Consider the following 19,176-nt stretch of genomic DNA (forward strand, 5'->3'; position numbering starts at 1 on the left):
CTGGGCTCCGTGAACAAGAACACATCAGCTGAGTGGCGTCCCTGCACAGCATCTCTACAAAGTGTTGCTGTCCTTATCTTTCTGTGTTAGGTTGCCGGTGGGAAGCAGGGCAGACAAGCTTTACCCAAACTGCAACTGGACTGCCTGTGCCGGTCTTGGGGCTACGAAGGCTGAGCACACATCCTCTTTCCTAAGCTGTAGCTCTGTTCCTTCGGGCACATCCTAGTGTCCTCTCATGTTGCTGTGGCAAAATGCCTTTGGTCCTCAGTTCCAGGCCCGACATTGTGGGGACGTCAAGGCAGCATGCTCTTTCTTGAGAGTTCTCTTCTCTCAAAGAAAAGTTTCCTTGTTGGTGGCTGCCTGGTATTTCTAGGAAAAATGTAAAAGTATTTAGTTTTACATAAGGACTCTGTGGTGCAGGCTGGCCTCCAAACTGGTGATCTTCCTGCCTCCAACCCAAGTGCTAGTTAGGACCACTGGTGTGCGCCACCATATTGGAAGCAGCAGGGTGTCCTTCACAGCAAAGGACCCTGGGAGTCCATCCTTACACAGAGTCCCTCAGCGCCAACCTTCTCCTCTGGCTGTTTGGTAGATGGTCCATATGTGTGTGTGTGTGTGTGTGTGTGTGTGTGTGTGTGTGTGTATGTGTATATATATATATAGTCTATTAGAAATATGTACATATGGGCTGGAGAGATGGCTCAAAAGTTAAGAGCACTAGCTGTTCTTCCAGAGGTCCTAAGTTCAATTCCCAGCAACCACATGGTGGCTCATAACCATCTATACTGGCGCCCTCTTCTGGTAGGCAGGCACACATGCAGGCGGCAGGCAGAACATTGCATGCATAGTAAATAAATAAACCTTTTTAAAAAGTGCCTTCAATTGAGCCTCGCCTCCTTGTTCCCTTTTCTTTCTCTGACTCCTGTCAGGTGAACACATACATTGATCCGCAGAGCTTCACCGTGCTTGTGTTCTTTCCTCTGTGATCCCTTGAAGTCCCTCAGCCACGGCCCTCCTACTATTGATTTTCCAGTTCTTTGTCTTCTCTGGAGGGTGCTCTTTGCCCTCAGCTGTTTCCTTGGAGGGGTGTGGCCAGGTATGTTGCAATCTCAGCATATCATGGGGTATCTGAATCTGCTGTATCAAGGCAGGCTGGGATGCCCCATGCCAGGCAAGCCACTATTCTCAGGTAAACAAAGTCATGCTAAGGCCTGTCCATGCCCAAGGGGCCTCCTTAGGCCAATGTTTTAAATCTGTGTGTGGATAGGCATGTTTGACTGCAATGCCTATGGGGGCCAGAAGAGGGAGCCAGATATCCTGGAGCTGGGGTTACAGATACTCAGGGTTACAGGCTGCCTAACATGGGTGCTGAGATCCAAACTCAGGTCCTTTGGGAAAACAATGTGCTCTGTTAACTGCTGAGGAACCTCTCCACTTCCCCAGTGGGTCTTTATATCTTGATAGCTTGAGAAGGGGCTTTGAACTTCCTGTAATCGGCTGCCCACTTTTCATAATGGTAGATTTTTCAGTGTGTATAAAAATAATGTTTTTATTACCCGTTCTAGCTCCCAAATAATGACACAGAGACCTATTAGACTTATGAATAAGCTTTAAAGCACCACAGCTGGGCAGATGTTGATCTATACCGGCCTGGCTACTTCCCAGGCATGTGCCCCATGTTACTTGCCATCTTAGCCTCACCTTGGCTGTTTCTGCTCCATCTTTGTCCTCATGGCAACTTTCTTCATGGTAACCTCCTCTTTTCTTTTTTTCTTCTTTTTTTTTTTTTTTTTTTTTTTTTAGTTTTTCGAGACAGGGTTTCTCTGTGTTGCTTTGGCTGTCCTGGACTCACTTTGTAGACCAGGCTGGCCTTGAACTCACAGTGATCCGCCTGCCTCTGCCTCCCGAGTGATGGGATTAAAGGCATGTGCCACCATGCCCGGCTAACCACCTCTTTTCTTACCTTCTTCTGGAACCTACCTGAGACCCCCCCTGGGCTGGGAACGAAAGTCCCTCCTCCTGTCCTCTCTTGCCCAGCTACAGGCTGATGAGTGTCTTTATTAATGCATTGGGATAACAAGTACACTTTGTACACAACATCGAGACAGGAGATTCTTCACAGAAATGACAACGCCCATGTCTGGACTGCAGCCAGACCTCAGCATCTGAGTACACAGTGCACTAGACCATCCCCCCCCCCCCCAACAAGTGTGTGAACAGATCCCAGTGCGCGGCTGCTTCATGCTGTAGCCCACTTAGGTGCTGATGTCAACCATCCCGAGGTGCACATGTTATACTCTGAAACCTTGGCAACAGAGGCCCTCAGCTGCAGACCATCACCACAGTTCAATTCTTGTATCCTGCAAACTGTAACGCGACACTACGTAATGCATGGCCTCTTGGAGCTGATGGCACACTGTGGTCTGAACACTGCCTATCCAGAGTCACTTATAGCCATCAACGGAGGGAAGGTGTGTTCTGATCAGCAGGGCTGGTTTCTGGAGTTCCTAGCTCCCAGATACACAGTCCGAGCTGTATTTGATTGAGGAGCCGGTTGTCCTGAGGGATGAGTTCCGAATGGGTCTTTATGGAAATACCTTGACACACTTCCTGAGAAAGGCCATGTATAAAGGGGAAAGGGGCTGAAAAGGTTGGTCTCACAGACACCTGGCTTAGTGGTTTTGCAGTGTTACCAGGAAACGGGGATGCTTGTCTGCTGCCCCTTCCTTGGAACAGAAACATACTCCTGTCAAATCCAGACAGCTCTCTGGAGGCTGCTGCGTGGTTCTGGAGCATGGCCACCAACACTGTCTAGGCATTACTGTGGGTGACTGTGTTGGTCCTGACTGGTCTGTTTTGAGGGTGTTAGCATATAAACACAGAGGGCAGGTGGACTGCATTCTAAAAAGCCACAGTGAGATGCAAGAAAGGACTCCTGGCCCCCCTCCCCCCACGCTGGTGCTTCTTGACTGTTCTACCATGCTCAAGCTGTCTGCTGGTGCTCAACCTCCCCTTGGCTTGCTTACCAAGTTGACTCGTTGGAGTATTAAACTTCTAGGTATTTTTGTGTCCTCCTGTGTAAAATGAGTTATTTTTTTTAAATCGTATTTTTTTATTATGTGTACAGTGTTCTGCCTGCAGGTACAACTGCAGGCCAGAAGAGGGCACCAGATCTCATTCTAGATGGTTGTGAGCCACCATGTGGTTGCTGGGAATTGAACTCTTAACCTCTGAGCCATCTCTCCAGCCCCTTTAAAATGAGTTATATTAGTGTCCATAACAGCATTCCAGAAACTGGGCAAATGGTAGGTCAAAAGGGATGGCTCTGGTGCCTGCCACTGTCCCCTACCCCGGCCACCTGGTGGCTACTTTGCGACTATGTAAGGTGGGAGAAGGGTAGATACAGAGAAGGAAGGGGAATTGTCCCGTGCCTCCTGGAGCCATCTTGGGGCCCTGATGGCTCCCTTCTGAAGGGTGGTCCTCCCCACCTGGAAAGTCAGATGGGAAAAGATGAAGCAGGAGTATGTGCTGGCTTTATGGGACAACAGAAGCCATCTTTGTGTCCTCAAAGGATGCCTTTTCCAGACACCAGCCTCCCTGTCACATTCAAATGCAAGGCCACAGGCCTGTTCCAGGAGCCCGGAAAGCATGCCTGGTAACCCTCTTACTGGTCTTCCTGGACCACCTGAAAGGGTTAGCCTGATGGCCCCGAGTTTTTTCACCCTCTTTTCCCCAAATGCAGCTTGCAGACAAGAAAAGTAGCCAGACGTGGGTGGCAAAGTGGTTGCCTGAAGACGACACAGGGTGGCTTGGGCCAAGGTGTTCCTCTGGCTCCTGCCCTGGCACACACGACGCCCAGTCTTCTCAGGCTTCCCAGTCCTCTTGGCCTGCACGCTGAGTGTCCCCGCAGTCCTGGACTTATCCGGTGGTCTATGTGCCCAGGACCTTGAGTCGCGCGTCCCCGGGATCTGCGCGCGCCCGGGTGCCTGACCCGCCCCGTGACGCATTCACAACCATCCGGAATCGCGGCCGGCCAGCGCGCACCCGAGGCACAGGGCACGCGCCTCGTGCACGCGCGTCACCACGTGACTTCGGGCGGCCAACGGGCGCTCTAGGATTTAGGGATAAAGCGCGGCCCCGAGATTGTTGCGGCGGGAGAGCGGCGGGGCAGAGAGCGTGACTCGCCCGCTCCAGTGCCATCGGTTCCCTCTGCGCTTGCCGCCGTCGCCGCCGCCGCGCAACCATGTCGGAAGAGAAGCCCAAGGTAAGCCCGGTACACAAGCCGAAGAAGATTCCGCCAGGAAGCAGGCTGGGCCGCGCGCAAACGAGGCCCGCGGGACCGCGCCCGGGCCTCCGCGCCCCTCCCCCACCTTGGCCCGCGCCCCTCCCCCACCGGCGTCGTACCCCGCCCGGAGCTTCACCCTAGCCCCGCCCCACCCCTTAGACCCACCCCCCGCAGCCGTGCCTCCCGCCACGCCAGGGCCCCGCCCCCAGAGTAGCCCCGCCTCTGGTATAGTCCCGCCCCGACTCTAGCCACGCTCCACGGCTCAAGAACCCGGAACTTCGACGTTCCGCGCGTGCTGGTACTCGTTTAGCTGGTCTCTTGTTTCCGTCTTCACTCGCCGACGTGGCCATCCTTCTTGTTTCGTGTACATCGGTCCACGCGTGGGTGCTTCGCGCGAGGCTCGCGGGCGCTCTGAGAGCTGCACCGGCGCAGGAGCGAGGCTGGCCGCTCCGAGCTTACACTGTTCGCCCGGCCGGGTACTTGCCGACTCCATCGCAGTAGTCTGTGCAGTTAGTGCGTGGAAAGGGCAAGGCTGGCTGTCCCCCTCCATTTATTTATTTAGGTTTTCGAGACAAAGTTTCTCTGTGTAATAGGCCCTGGCTTTCCTCGACTCACTTTGTATACCCGGCTGGCCTTGAACTAACAGGAGATCCGCCCGCCTCTGCCTTCTGAATGCTGGGGTTAAAGAAGTGTGCCACGAAGCCTGGCCAACCTTTGTTTTGTTTTGTTTTGATACAGGGTTTCCCTGTGTACCTCAAGTTGGCCTTGACCTAACCCCAGGCATGCTGGGACTACAGGTGTTTAGAGTTGCTGAGCTAAGACCTCATCCCTCTTAATTTCTGAGTTTACTTGCTAATTGGAGAGCTTCTGGTCTGAGCTGGCCATCCTGCCGTAGGAGAGGAGCGTGCCTTAGGCTTTTCACCGCTGCTGGCATTTCTGTTTATTTGCTGTTTTGGTTCCTGCCCTGTTTTTGAACACACCCATCCATTTTGGGGGGGGTAGGGGTAGAAGTCAGTGCATGGTGGTGTTATATTTCTCACCTGTCTTGTTCATTTTTTCTCTTGTTGGAGAGTCCACACACCAAGCTCCCTGAGCAGTGCTGCTGTCCTGTGAGCGGGTGGTGGGAAGCCTCACACAGGAAGGAATGGGGGAATGATGCCCCAAGGTGTCCCTTCAGGAGCCCCTCACCTGGAAACCATTTCCCAGGTTAGAAAGAGCCATGCTCCTACCCAACGCCCTTAGGACCCAGTGTAAGGGCAGGTCCTGCACCCTGCATCCAAGTTTCCTGACACTCTTGTACCCTTTTCTCCAGGAATAAAGTCGCAGGGGACATCCAAGGGAAGTCGGGTGCTTTTATGGTTGAACTGTAAAAAAAAAAAAAAAAGCTGCTGTGAGGAGGGGGAAGGGGACGGACTTGCAAGTAGAGTAAGGAATCTGTTTCCTTAACAAACAAGTGGTTGGGGGTGGGGGGGCTAAAGAGATGGCTCAGCAGTGACTGCTCCTCCAGAGGACTTGGTCGAATTCCCAGCACCCACATGGTAGCTCACAACTGTCTGTAACTCAGGATCTGACACCTTCATGCTGACACACATGCAGGCAAAATACCAATGCACATTAAATAAGTAAATAAACAAACAAACAAATAGGTAAGTAGATGGTCCTCAAGGCTGGAGAGACAGCTGGGCTGTTGAGAGCATTGACTGCTCTTTCAGAGGACCTGGTTCAATTCCTAGCCAGATCCAGTCCTAGAGGACATGGCACCCTCTTCTGGCCTCCATGGGCACTACCTACATGTGGTACGCAGACTTACATGCAGATAAAATACTCATACATGTTAAAACATAAGAAAGGTTAGAGAGTTCCCGTGGACTTCTTTATCCCATTGTGGCTGAAATGATAACATCCTGTGAGCCGAGCATGCTCCAAACAACAAACAGTAGTTTCTTTTCAGACTGAGCAGCCCTAAACGTGGCTCTGTGGCCTATAATATAAACTGTTTATCATGTGTTTCCAGGCAACAAGAAGAACTCATTTTTCCTTTATTGAGCAGCTTATGTGTGTGTCATGATTATATAAAAACTACTGCTGTTCAGCTGGGTGTGGTGGCGCACACCTTTAATCCCAGCACTCGGGAGGCAGAGGTAGGTGGATCACTGTGAGTTCGAGGCCAGCCTGGTCTACAAAATGAGTTCAGGACAGCCAAGGCTACACAGAGAAACCCTGTCTCAACAACAACAACAACAAACAAACAAACAATAGGAGTTTTTTCTCTAGTGTGGGGCATAGAACCCAGGACCTTGTGCTGGCTGAGCACACAGTATTCTCTAGAGCCACACTCAGAAGAAAGAGCACAGTCTGAGACCAGAGTGCCCAGGGGACCACAGCCTTTACCCTGCCGACTCCAGAGTGCCCAGGGAACCACAGCCTTTACCCCGCCGACTCCAGAGTGCCCAGGGGACCACAGCCTTTACCCTGCTGACTGCACTGGACCCCTTAGAGTCCCCCAGTAAAGTCCTTCTGGTCCTCCATTCTTGGCTTTATGTTGGTTTGTTTTAAAACCAAGATGGGTTTTCTTTGACTTTCTAGACACAATAAGCAGATTTTTGTCTTTGATCAGTAGTCTGTGAGGACACTGGCTTTGCATTGCAGTTTCTATCACTGTGCTTAACAAATGTAGGTTAAAAATAAATTCTGTGTAAAAATAAGGCAGTCACAAGAGCAACTCTGAGCTGATGGGGGAATTTTAAGAATTAGGTTGGTTTTAATGACTTAAGACAACAGCTATTAACTAAGGACTTACGCTTTAAACCCTGTTGATTCTGAGCTGGCTTTTGAGACCCATTTTCTGTGTCTTGCAGGAGGGAGTGAAGACGGAGAACGACCACATCAACCTGAAAGTGGCGGGGCAGGATGGGTCAGTGGTGCAGTTCAAGATCAAGAGGCACACCCCACTGAGCAAGCTGATGAAGGCCTACTGTGAGAGGCAGGTGTGTGCTGGCCATGCGGGGTTGGGCCTCCCTCCCTGAAGGAGTCCCGCAGGGGGTTGCTCGAAGTGCAGGCTTGCCTTCAGTACCTTGGATCTTGATCCCTGGTGTCCCTCAGAGTGCCTGTCTCCCTGGGTTCCTGCAAATGGATAGGTGGACCTTAGGCCTTGAGCAGACTGCAGTGGCAATTTGCTTCCTGACAGACACCATCATAGTGGCAGTACACTCCTGTCAGCCAGCGCATGGGTCTGGTGGTGTGCCCACTTGTGGGATTGGCGCTGGCTCTCTGGTATCCACCCAATTATGCTTGTGTATGCTGCTCTCACTGGCGATTTGATTTTTTAAAATTTTATTTAGGAAAGTGAGGAAACACTTGATCCTGTCCCATTTCAAAATAGCAAGCTGACTGAACTTCGTCCCCAACAGTGAGCAGCTGCGTTGGTCATTTCTGCTGTTGTCAGAGTCATTGGGAACCCATGGCTCCCACACACATTCTGTTTGGGTCTGTCAATCTAGTTCATTGTTTTGTTTTGTTTTGGAGACAGGGTTTCGCTGTGTAGCCTCAACTGTCTTGGAACTCATTTTGTAGACAAGGCTGGCCTCGAACTCACAAAGATCCACCTGCCTCTCCCTTTTGTATGGGCAGTGGCATCTCAGTATGGCAGTACAAGGTTGCTCTAAGTGCTTGTAAACACAGCTATTTGCTGTCCTTTTTTGACTGCCCTGATTTACATATTCCTGCCTTTGGGCTTTGTTGTAAATACTCTGCAAGGCAGTGTGCCGTACTTTTTCCCTTCCCCTCCCACCTCTCAAGTCCTGCAGATAGTGGACTTGTCCTCCTGTCTTCTAGGTTTTGACCTTAGACTCTTCTCACCTGTGAAAGGTGAGACAGAGCTTTGCGATGACACTGTGTCCCCTTGTGCCCTCCCAGCTGAGTCAGCTGCACTCGGACTGACCGTGTGTGTGGCTCCTCCATTCCTGGGCTCATTTGGCTTGCATTGTGATGCTCTCCAATCTTCTGTATGTGCCTGCGCAGTGGGGTGGCATGGGTGGGGTGGGGTGGGGTAGGGTGGGGTGGGGTGGGGTGGGGGAGTGCATACTAGGTCTGCTACCTCCATGTTTTGGGACCTCCCGCTAGCCCACCTGATCCATTGCCTTGGAAGCGAAGCTGTTTGCACATCTGCCATCCCACAGTCATGTGAGAGCCATTCTGGAGACTTCCTTTGTCTCCCTTCTGCATCTTTTTTGTGTTAATTCCCCCTTTTCTGTGGAGCTTCATCTCCCACATCTGACAGGGACTTACTTGCATGCCTGGGTGCGTGTAGTACTGCTCTAGGCTGAGGTGGGCTACTGCGGGAGGTGCCGTAACCCGCTGTGGTTTGGGACACTAGTGACATTCCGATTCTCTGATTCTCCGATGTGAGATCTCAGCAGGGGCTCAGGAGGCCACTCTTCTCCCTTTGGCAGGGTGCTTTCGGGGTCCCTTCTCGTCTGTAGACTTGACTCTAACTGTCCTTGCTACTGTGTAGACAGACACAGTCTTTGCTGCTTCCTGTTGGGAGGACTGAGTCTCCTGCACTCAACTGTTCTCCATGCGTGCCTCTGCCATTTCCTGCTCTGCGTTGGGTTTTACTGTTGCTCTTCCTTTTGAGTTTTCCCTTCATCTTACCACTTTATAGCCCATTTATTTATTTAGTATACAATGTTCTGCCTGCACATGCCCCTGCCTGCCAGAAGAGGGCACCATTCTTGCTTGTTATGATTTTTAGTTTCCAGAAGTTTTTTTGTCCTTTCCTGTTTTGTGGGTTTTGTTTTTTTTTTTTCGCCAGTATATACTTTATATTGTTTGCTTGATATGTTTGTGTGGGTGTGTGTATATGTGCTTTTGTGTTTTTTTTTTTAATTTATTTATTATGTATATAGTGTTTTTGCAGTATGTACGCCTGCACTGCAGAAGACGGCACCAGATCTCATTATAGATGTTGTGAGCCACCGTGTGGTTGCTGGGAATTGAACTCAGGACCTTTGGAAGGGCAGCCTGTGCTCTTAACCTCTGAGCCATCTCTCCAGCCCATACGTACACATGTTTTATTTTATTTTATTTTTATTTTTGGTTTTTCGAGACAGGCTCTCTCTGTGTAGCCTTGGCTGTCCTGGACTCGCTTTGTAGACCAGGCTGGCCTCAAACTCACAGCGATCTGCCTGCCTCTGCTTTCCTAATGCTGGAATTAAAGGCGTGCGCCACCACTGCCCGGCTCGTGCACGCGTTTTAACTGCTCTGTCTCATGATGTTGAAGAAACTCGAAATAGTAGAACTGATGTAATAAAGGGTTTACTAATAGATTCGCTTAGGAGATGTGAAGCCGAACAAAGCAGAACGCTGCTGTAGGAGCGCTGTCTCCAAATCAGCCCGAGATCAGCAGGCTGTTAACCAGGCCTGGTAGTGAGAAGGGAAATTTAAGATACTGAGGGGTGAATGTTTATTCACAAGGAACTGACCAGTAGGCTCTGTTCTCACAACGAAGGAGACAACCCTGACTTACAACCAGCTGTCAGGCCCATCACCATGGCAAACAACATGCTTCTAGTAAGCTCAGCACAAGGGGGCAGAGCCGGGTCACACCCAGTGTTAGCCCTGGCCTGCAGTGGAGCCCCCAGTTCTCTTACTGAGAGTATGCATGATGCTGTTAGGTGGGCAAGATTACCCCAGGCAACAGCAATGGGAAAGAGAGCAGTATTGGTGCACTTAAAATAATTCTGGCAGTATCTTTGCTGTATAAATCTCCCATCCGTCCACATGGCCAGACCTGCAGTTGCCTATTTCTGTGTAAATTGTTCCAAGTGTGACCTGGGGCCGGAACCTGAAAGAGATTTAAGGATGACATTGTGTGTGGAATCCATAAGCTTAAGGTGTGTATAATTCAGCAACGTCTTCTATTCGAGGCCTCCTCTTCTTTGGGCATTAGTCAGAGTTGGACACATGCTATTTTTTCCCCCCAAAACAGGGTTTCTCTGTGTAGCCTTTGGCTGTCCTGGACTCGCTTTGTAGACCAGGCTAGCCTCGAACTCACAGTGATCCATCTGCCTCTGCCTCCCGAGTGTTGGGATTAAAGGCGACCACACTGGGTCGGACACCTGCTCTTTTATTGAAGAGCTTTTCCCTTATATCTAAGTGTGTGGAGTAATCTCTCACTGGGAAGACTCATGCCATGTCTGTAACACACATGGCGCTTTCTTCTTCCCCTGGTCTGTTCTCACATATTTGAGTCTTTTTGTTTGTTTGCTTGCTTGGTTTTTGTTTCTTAAGATTTATGTATTTTATGTATATAAGTGTTCTGCTTGCATGTTCACCTGCATGCCAGAAGAGGGCATCAGATCCCAGTATAGAAGGTTGTGAGCCACCATGTCGCTGCTGGGAATTGAACTCAGGACCTCTGGAAGAGCAGCCAGTGCTCTTAGCTACAGAGCCATCTCTCCAGCCCCTTGAGTCTTTCTTTAAATACCTACCCCCCCCCCCCCAGTTTCTGCTTGTATTTAAGAATGAAGCACTGGGGAGCTAGAGAGATGGCTCAGAGGTTAAGAGCACTGGCTGTTCTCTCAAAGGTCCTGAGTTCAATTCCTAACAACCACATGGTGGCCCATAACCATCTATAATGAGATCTGGTGCCTTCTGCTGGTGTGGAGGCACACGTGCAAGCATAATACTATATACATAATAAATAAATCTTTAAAAATAAAAATAAAACATAAAAGAATGAAGCACTGACGGGGGTTGGTATGTTAGAACTGGGGGCTCTGGAGGGCCTCAGATGCTTATCTGAGAGCACTGTTTTCTGGGGGAACAATGCATCTGGGGTGCAGCTGAGGGGTCTCTGAGGCACTTTGGGGAGGCTGGGTTTTACTAGCCTCCCTGGACACCCACTTGCTATACGTGTCTTAACAGAGCTCCAAGTCCACATCTCTAAAAAGTCCTGCTTGTTGCGGTGGGAGGAACACTTGCTTGGCCTCTGAGGGTTGTGGAGGACTTTGAACCCTTGCATGGAGATTTGCGTGTGAACTTTTTATTTATTTATTTATTTTTTAATATGTATGGGTGTTTTTGCCTACATGGATATCTATGCACCATATGCATATCTGGTGTTGACAAAGGCCAAAAGAAGACATCGGATCCCCTGGAACTGGAGTTACAGGTGGTTGTAAGCTGCCGTGTGGATGCTGGGGGTTGATCCTGGTCCTCTGCAAGAACAAGTGTTCTTAGCCTCTGCGCCGTCTCTTCAGCTCCTACATGTGAACTCTGAAAGAGTTCGCTAGCTTCCTTAGCCTAGCGGTTGCTGTCTGACCATCCCCGAGACTCTGAGATTTTGGCTCCAGCACACATGAGAACTCCAATGTCCTTAGGCTTGTGGCTTCAGACTCCATCCAGCAAAGCCAAGCCTCTCCTGGCTCCTTCCCCAAGGCCTTGCCTTTTCACTCATGTCTTCTCAGGGAGACTTCAGGATCCAGCAAACAGTCACAGTTTATCACATCTGTCCGGGTTCAGGGGCAGCAGAGCTGCCAAGTTAGCGAGCGTTTCTGCCTGGGGCGTTCACTTGCTCCCTCTAGCCAGGCTGAGGCAGATGGCCCTCCTTCCAGGATGGAAAATACCTTTCTGTTTTGCTGTGTTCTTCACAGCCTTCTTGATTATGGCCCTTGTGGTCACCTGACCTGTCCCTCTCTGGGAACTTTCCAGAGGAAGAAATGGTACAGCAGTACAGAAGGTCTGGGAGGAGCCTGGGAGGAAGTGAGGGGCAGAATTAGGGCAGGCCCGTGTTGGAATGCGATGGAGACTTCTGAGTGTGTTAGCTTGGGGCATGGCAGCGCATGCTGTAGACTGTGGGCCACCAGGGCTCTTTCTGTGCCACTGGTAATGTGTGGGTATGCTGACTGCTAATGTTGCTGCTGGTTCCCAGTATCTTCAGGTTAAGCCGTGTTGTCTGGGAACATCTAATGCTTTTCCATCCTTTCCCCAGGGCTTGTCAATGAGGCAGATTCGATTCCGGTTTGATGGACAGCCAATTAACGAAACAGACACTCCAGCCCAGGTATGAAGCTCGGAACACTGATATTTGAGAGTAGCTGATCGGTGCGAACAGAATGACTTGTTTCCACAATGATTTTATTGATTAGTCTTCAGGCTGTGATGTTTTGAGATTAAGCTTCTCAAATGAATAGTAGGCAGAGCTATCTTTGCTGTTTGGGGAAGAGAGTCCAAGTGTAGGGCCCACACTCTCAGGGGTTGGGGCTATCACTGATGTTTGTCCCTGAATCCAGATGTGCGCCTGCTAGAGAGCACACAGCTCCTCTGATGTTAAGGGCTTAGTGCCACCATTTGCTCTTTATTGGACTTTGAACAGAAATCAGACCTTAGATATTTTCTTTTTTTTTCTTTTTCTTTTTCTGAGACAAGGTCTCTCTGTGTAGCCTTGACTATCCTGGGTTCACTTTGTTTGTTTGTTTTTTTTTAAGATTGATTTATTATGTATACAATGTTCTACCTGCATGTGTGTCTGCCTATGAGAAGAGATCTCATTACAGATGGTTGTGAGCCACCATGTGGGTTGCTGGGAATTGAACTCGGGACCTTTAGAAGAACAGCCAGTGCTCTTAACCTCTCAGCCATCTCTCCAGCCCCCTATTTGTCGTATTTAAAAAATGTTTAAATTAAAATTTTTCTGGCCAGGCTTGGTGGTGCACACCTGTAATCCCAGCACTTGGGGACGCAGAGGCTTGAACTCTGTGAGTTCAAGGCCAGCTGGTCTACAAAGCAAGTCCAGGATAGCCAAGGCTCCACAGAGAAACCCTGTATTAACAAACAAGCCGGGCTTGGTGGTGCATGCCTTTAATCCCAGCACTCGAGAGGCAGAAGCAGGCAGATCATTGTGAGTTCAAGACCAGCCTGGTCTACAAATCGAGTCTAGGACACCCAATACTAACACAGAGAGACCCTGTCTCAAAACAAAAACAAAAAACAAAAAAAGCTGGAAAATATTTTTGTGTGGGCTGGAGAGTTGGCTTAGTGGTTAAGAGCACTTATTATTCTTGCAAAGGACCTGGCTTCAATTCCCAGTACCCACATGGCAGTTTACAGCTGTTAAGTGACTGTAGTCCTGGGGAATCTGATGCCCTCCTCTGGCCTCTGGGCATCAGGCACAGGTGCGATGCACAGATGCATGTGCACATAAAAATAAACAAATTAAAAAGTTTTGTTTTTGGCTAGGTGGTCATGGCACACATATTGTTTTTAAAATTTATCTGTATTTACCTGTACGCCCGGCTAGCAATCAATCAAGACACAGACACTTGTTGTATTTTAAAATAGCCTTAGTTAACCTAGGGCAGGGCAGGTCTCAATCCTTTAAACTACCTCCCATAGTGGGGGCAGGCATGGGATCCCTGCCTCAATCCCATGTTATCTGTTTCTAATAACTTCTATCAAGCTACCTCCCATCCATAATCCCAAATACTTGCTCATGTTCTTCATCTGGGCTGGATTCTCCATCCACGCTGCCGGCCATGTGCTTCTCCTCCAGCTAACCCATGGCGGCCTTCCTCTCTTCACTTCAGGTCTCTCTCCTTCTCCTGGTGGAGATCCTTCTTCCCAGAATTCCTCTCTCTCCTAGCCCCAGGTGGGATGGCTTTTTATTAAGCAAAAGGTAAATCACAGAGACAGTAAGCAGTAATTAGCATCAAAATACATCAAACCACCCCCCCCCCCCACCAACACACACACACACACACACACACCTTTAATCCCAGCACTCAGGAATCAGAGTCGGACAGATCTCTGAGTTCAGGGCTAGCCTGGCTTACTGAGCAAGTTCTAGGACAGAGAAATCCTGAGTTCTAGGACAGAGAAATCCCGTCGGGGGCGGGGGGGGGGGGCGCTCCTTTTTTTCATATGGGGTTGGAGAGATAGCTTAGGGGTTAAGAGTACTGGCTGTTCTTCCAGAGGACCTGGGTTCAGTTCCCAGCAACCACATGGCAGCTCACAGCTATTTGTAACTCCAGTGCCAGGGGATCCTATGTGCTCTTCTGCTCTGCATGTGAGGCACATAAGCTTACACAACTGCGGGCGCGCGCGCGCGCGCACACGCGCACACACACCAAAAAATAAGATAATAGGTGTGTGTGTGTTTGTGTGTGTGTGTAAAATGTTTATCTAAAAATGCTGAGACTGGCCAGCTAGCTTAGTGAATGAGATGCTTGTCACCAAACAAGACGACCTGAGTTCATGTGAGTACCCCCTCATTAAAATATGTTTAAAATTCTTTTAAAGTGCTGATGCCGCAGTACATAAAGTAGACATTATAAGTGCACATAGAGTTCTGTGGCTGATGAGTCTGGTTTTAAGGACTCCATCTTTCTCAGTTGTTAGCTGTGATTATTCTATGAGTCTTGTCAGAACTCAGGAGGATAAGTAGTCCCTGGACTGCACAGTGACCTCTTTTCCCTCACGTGCTGCACTTCAGCTAAGGAGCCTGGGCTGGGTCTCATGTAGAGTATGGTATCATGGTGTGCTCACTTCTGACCTTTCCTGTCTCCTCTCCCTGGGCCCGCCTTGGCAACGTGGACAGCTGGAGATGGAGGACGAGGACACCATTGACGTATTCCAGCAGCAGACAGGAGGAGCAGCTTCCCCAGGGACCGCCCCCACCCCAACCACTGTCCTGACATTTGCTATTGAATGGTGAACGCAGCCGCGCCAATCACAGAAGAGTCAACAGAAGCCGGATTGTCCTTTTCCAATGTGCTTGGCGTGAACTACAGCCCTTGCTGCAGGGACGAGAGGCCTACGTAACTTGGCCAGCGAGAGTGTTTGGTTTAGGGGAAATGACATATGAGGTTTTGGGGTTTGTTTTTGTTTTCATTTCTGTTTTCTCCCATCCCTAAAATATTTTTTCCCCAAAAACTTAGGGCTGGATGTAAACTGCCAGCCTGTGGCCCTACTCTAGCCCTGAGAACTGTGGTCACCTCTGGTGACTTGTCCTAATCCAGTAGAGCGCTTGTGGTCACATTAGCCTATGTGATGTGGAGAGGAGGAGAGGGGCATAGGATATTAAAATGTGAAATACTGTAAATTTGAGCTTCGTCAAGCATATGGTAAAGTTAAAGGGAAGTGACAAATGCTTCTTAGAGATGTGAGGAGTCCTGCGCCACTGTGTCCCAAGTGCTCCTGCGCATGCCCTCTCCCCACCCCACTTGGTATCTGGTGATGGGTACATGGGTACGGTTGGTAGAGCGAAACCCACCCTCTTCCCTTTTTATAATGAAGAAGAAAGTAATTGTCATGTCTCATCTGGAAATTGGATGTGGCCTCAGATTTCCTCTAGTTACTTGATTATGGTTTTTATATAAGGTGGTAATTGGTTAAGTATCAAGTTTACAATGATGTTATGTAAGAGACCTGCTTTAAAGTGTGGCTGCAAAAGAGCCAGGGAAAGGTGACCTCATTCTCATGGAGTATTCTCTGCCGCTTTCCAAACGTGTATTAAAATGACGCATCAGTGGGTGACTTCAGTTCTGCATTGTGGGGTCTATACCAGTGAAATGTTCACAGTTCCTGCCTGTCATCCTCCTGTAAGGACCCATTGCTGCTTGATGCCATCTCTGCCTTTTATAGTCACCTGGCACTGACCTACAATCTCTCGCTTGCTTAAAATCCTGAGGACTGTGTCCCTGTTTCCTGTTTCGCTGCGTGGGCTTGGGTGGGATGTCTGTTGGCTCTGTTGCGTTTATTCACCAGTTTGTACATTGTTTGTTGCCCTTTACTACTGTAAACAGTAAATATAGTTTGGTATTCTGTCTCTTGGCTTCTGTTAAACACTGTATTCCGAGACTAGTCCTATGTCACAATTCATTATTGACAGCCTGTCGTCCAGTGAGGCCACTTGGACATGGAGAGAGAAGCCAGTTGCTGACAATGTTTAGCCAGCACTCTGCAGCATGTGCCCAAGCTGGTCCATGTTGCCTGCCTGCTGGTCTGGATCTGCATATAGGACACCTGGCTCTCCTCCCCTAGGTGTGTGAGGACAAGATAGCCTTTGGAGGCAGGGTGCTAGTGTGGGGTATCTCAGGCTTTTTTGCTGTTTGAATAGACTCTTCTTTTGTGAAGTAGATGACCCACTACTCTGCTTTGAAACGAATTGCTGCTGACTTTGCTGTGAGGGATTTCTGTACTTAAGTGAGGCAAAACTGGGGTTATCATTGCTCGAGCTGTTTTAGGGGTGTCAGCCGAGCAGAAACAACAGGCACTTACTTCATCCTGCAGCAGGAGCCTGTAGATTAAAGCACAGGACAGAGCCAGAGCCGGTTCCTAGGTCCCTAGGATGGCGTGGGGGGGTGGGGGTGGTTCAAATGCAGAAGGTGAATTTCTAAGAGAAGGGACACATCTCAGGTGCCATACTAATCACTTTCTCAGTAATGTCACAGGTACTTAGCAAGAAGTTACCTAAAAGAGGACGGCTTATTCTGGCTTACAGCTTTCAGGGTGCTCTGTCATGGCAGGGGAGACACAGGTGACTGGAGCACGGCATACTGAGAGGTGAAAGTGATTAATGCTCTAGTTATTTCGACTAGGTAAGTATTTGACAAGGTAAGTATTACAAATCCACTCCTTGTCAGCTAGATACCCAAATACATCACTTTATAATCTACGTGGCTCTTATACTCATGTTTACCTCATGATACAAAACACATTTAGTCCATCTCTGAATGGCCACCCCACCCCCTCCCTCCCATCTGAATTCCCACACTGTTTAAATGCTAAGTTGGAAGGCTAAGCTGGACGCAAGACAGCTCTTGAATGGCGAGGCCCTTGTACAGTAAGTTACTTCTAACAACAGCACAGAGTAAACATGCTTATTTCAAAGGGGAGGAGGGGGCGCACAGCAAAGGAGGATTATGCCAAAGCAAGATTAGTGAAACCCAAGAGGACAGAAACCAAATCCGGCTGCTCCATGTCTGGCCTCAGCTGGGCTCCTGTGGCCTTGGGTGGTCCCACCCCCAGTTCTGTTGCCTGTGGTACTTGTGGTTCTACGTTGATGCCTGCAGCATCCCTCAATGAACATATTCTATGTTGCTGGCGTCTCTAACACCCAGGGATCCGTTACACTGTAACCTCAACCGTCTCAATTTCTCCAAGTGGCTCCTCAGACTCTCCATACGAGAAATCAAATGCTGCCAGTCTTTGCCTTGTTTCAGAGGCTCTCTGGAATCTTGGCACAAGTGTCTATTATTTCTTCCCTCTTAGAGCTTGCAAATGTGGATGCCAGGTGAAGCCTGGCACCCTTAGACTACAGCTGCAGCTACCTCGGTGTGTTCCTGTGGCTAGGAAAACATCTCCCTGCGTGCTGCTTTTCAGCAGGGAACCGCGCAAGGGTCTCTTCAGGCACTCTCCTTCCAGTTTGCCTTTTTATACCCTGGAGTTTTCTTTTTCTTTCTTTCTTTTTTTTTTTTTTTCTTTTGTTTTTTTGACACAGGGTTTCTCTGTGTAGCCTTGGCTGTCCTGGACTCAGTTTGCAGACCAGGCTGGCCTCGAACTCACAGCGATCCGCCTGCCTCTGCCTCCCGAGTGCTGGGATTAAAGGCGTGCGCCGCCACACCCGGCTACACAAGTTGTTTTTAAAGACCAAAACAACAAAAACCAGTTTGGGTAATCTCAGCAGTGACAGGGGAATGTTTTGTGCAAGCAAGAGCCTTTGTTTTCTTGCTGCTGTGATCAATACCTAACAAGAAGCAACTTAAGGGAAGTTTATTTTGTCTCAGGGTTTGAGGGGACACAGTCTATCATGGGGAGGGGGGACATGGTGACAGGTGGCTCCAAAGCAGCAGCAGAAGCAGTGTGTGTGTGTGTGTGTGTGTGTGTGTGTGTGTGTGTGAGACAGCTGCTTGCTCACACCTGAGCTGAATAGGAAACAGAGAGAAACAAAACAATTCTAAATCTCAAGATCCACCCCCACCCCTAAATGACCCACTTGCTCCGCTAGGCTTCATCTGTTAAAGGTTCCATGGACTTCCAAACCTGTGACCAGTGTTCAAACATGGGCTGGTTACGGCACATCAAACTGTCCCAGGGAATTATGGCTGCCATGTCATTTGGATGTGTTAGAATAGCTTGCCCGGAGCCGGGCGTGGTGGCGCACGCCTTTAATCCCAGCACTCAGGAGGCAGAGGCAGGTGGATCGCTGTGAGTTCGAGGCCAGCCTGGTCTACAAAGTGAGTCCAGGATGGCCAAGGCTACACAGAGAAACCCTGTCTCGAAAAACCAAAAAAAAAAAAAAAAAAAAAAGAATAGCTTGCCCGTCTCCCACATCCCGCTGCAGGAGGCACAGTGTGTCCTGGAGGCTGGCTTGTTTTGCAAGGGGGTTATGCTTGTGTAATTGTTTCTGCTATGTGGACTACCAATCCTTCATTATTTTAAAATGTTAACGGACACGAGCCCACTGCCTCAAATCTTGAGTTCACTGGATGGGTGAAGAGATACAGCTACTTACCTATCTTGTACTCTGGGTCCCCCAGGAACTTTCTCTTTGTCCCCAAGTGTCTAGTCCTGGGAAGCCCCTTTGTCCCGGCTTTCCGCCATATCGTGAGCTGTACCCCACTCATGTCCACTCAGGAGAAAGCAGCTGTGCAACCAAGATGATGAGCATCTATCTATCTGGTAAGGAAAACCAGCAGGAAGTCTGACTGGTTTTTGGCCACTCAGAGGGCGTGATGTGGCCCGGGATGAGGACATCAGGACTTTATCTATCCTGACTTTGTGAAACCGAGGTTCTCTTTCTTTTGCTAAAAGTGTCACCTTCTCAAGTCACGGTGGTCTCAAAAACTGGATGTAGAGGCACAGGCTTTTAATCCCAGCACTTGGGAGGC

The 19,176-nt window shown here is 49.4% G+C and overlaps 1 protein-coding gene across 1 annotated transcript; it reads left to right on the forward strand.

Moving 5' to 3' along the window:
* The first annotated feature begins 4,102 nt into the window (after positions 1 to 4,102).
* Positions 4,103 to 15,028, forward strand: Sumo3 (small ubiquitin like modifier 3). The gene is given in 5 exon segments (XM_051153297.1): positions 4,103 to 4,264; positions 7,144 to 7,272; positions 12,279 to 12,350; positions 14,883 to 14,958; positions 14,961 to 15,028. Coding segments are annotated over 5 exon segments (330 nt in total). The 5' UTR covers positions 4,103 to 4,243; the 3' UTR covers positions 14,993 to 15,028.
* Positions 15,029 to 19,176: the final 4,148 nt, after the last annotated feature.

Source organism: Acomys russatus, chromosome 11 (assembly GCF_903995435.1).
Source record: "Acomys russatus chromosome 11, mAcoRus1.1, whole genome shotgun sequence".
Classification (NCBI taxonomy): Eukaryota; Metazoa; Chordata; class Mammalia; order Rodentia; family Muridae; genus Acomys; species Acomys russatus.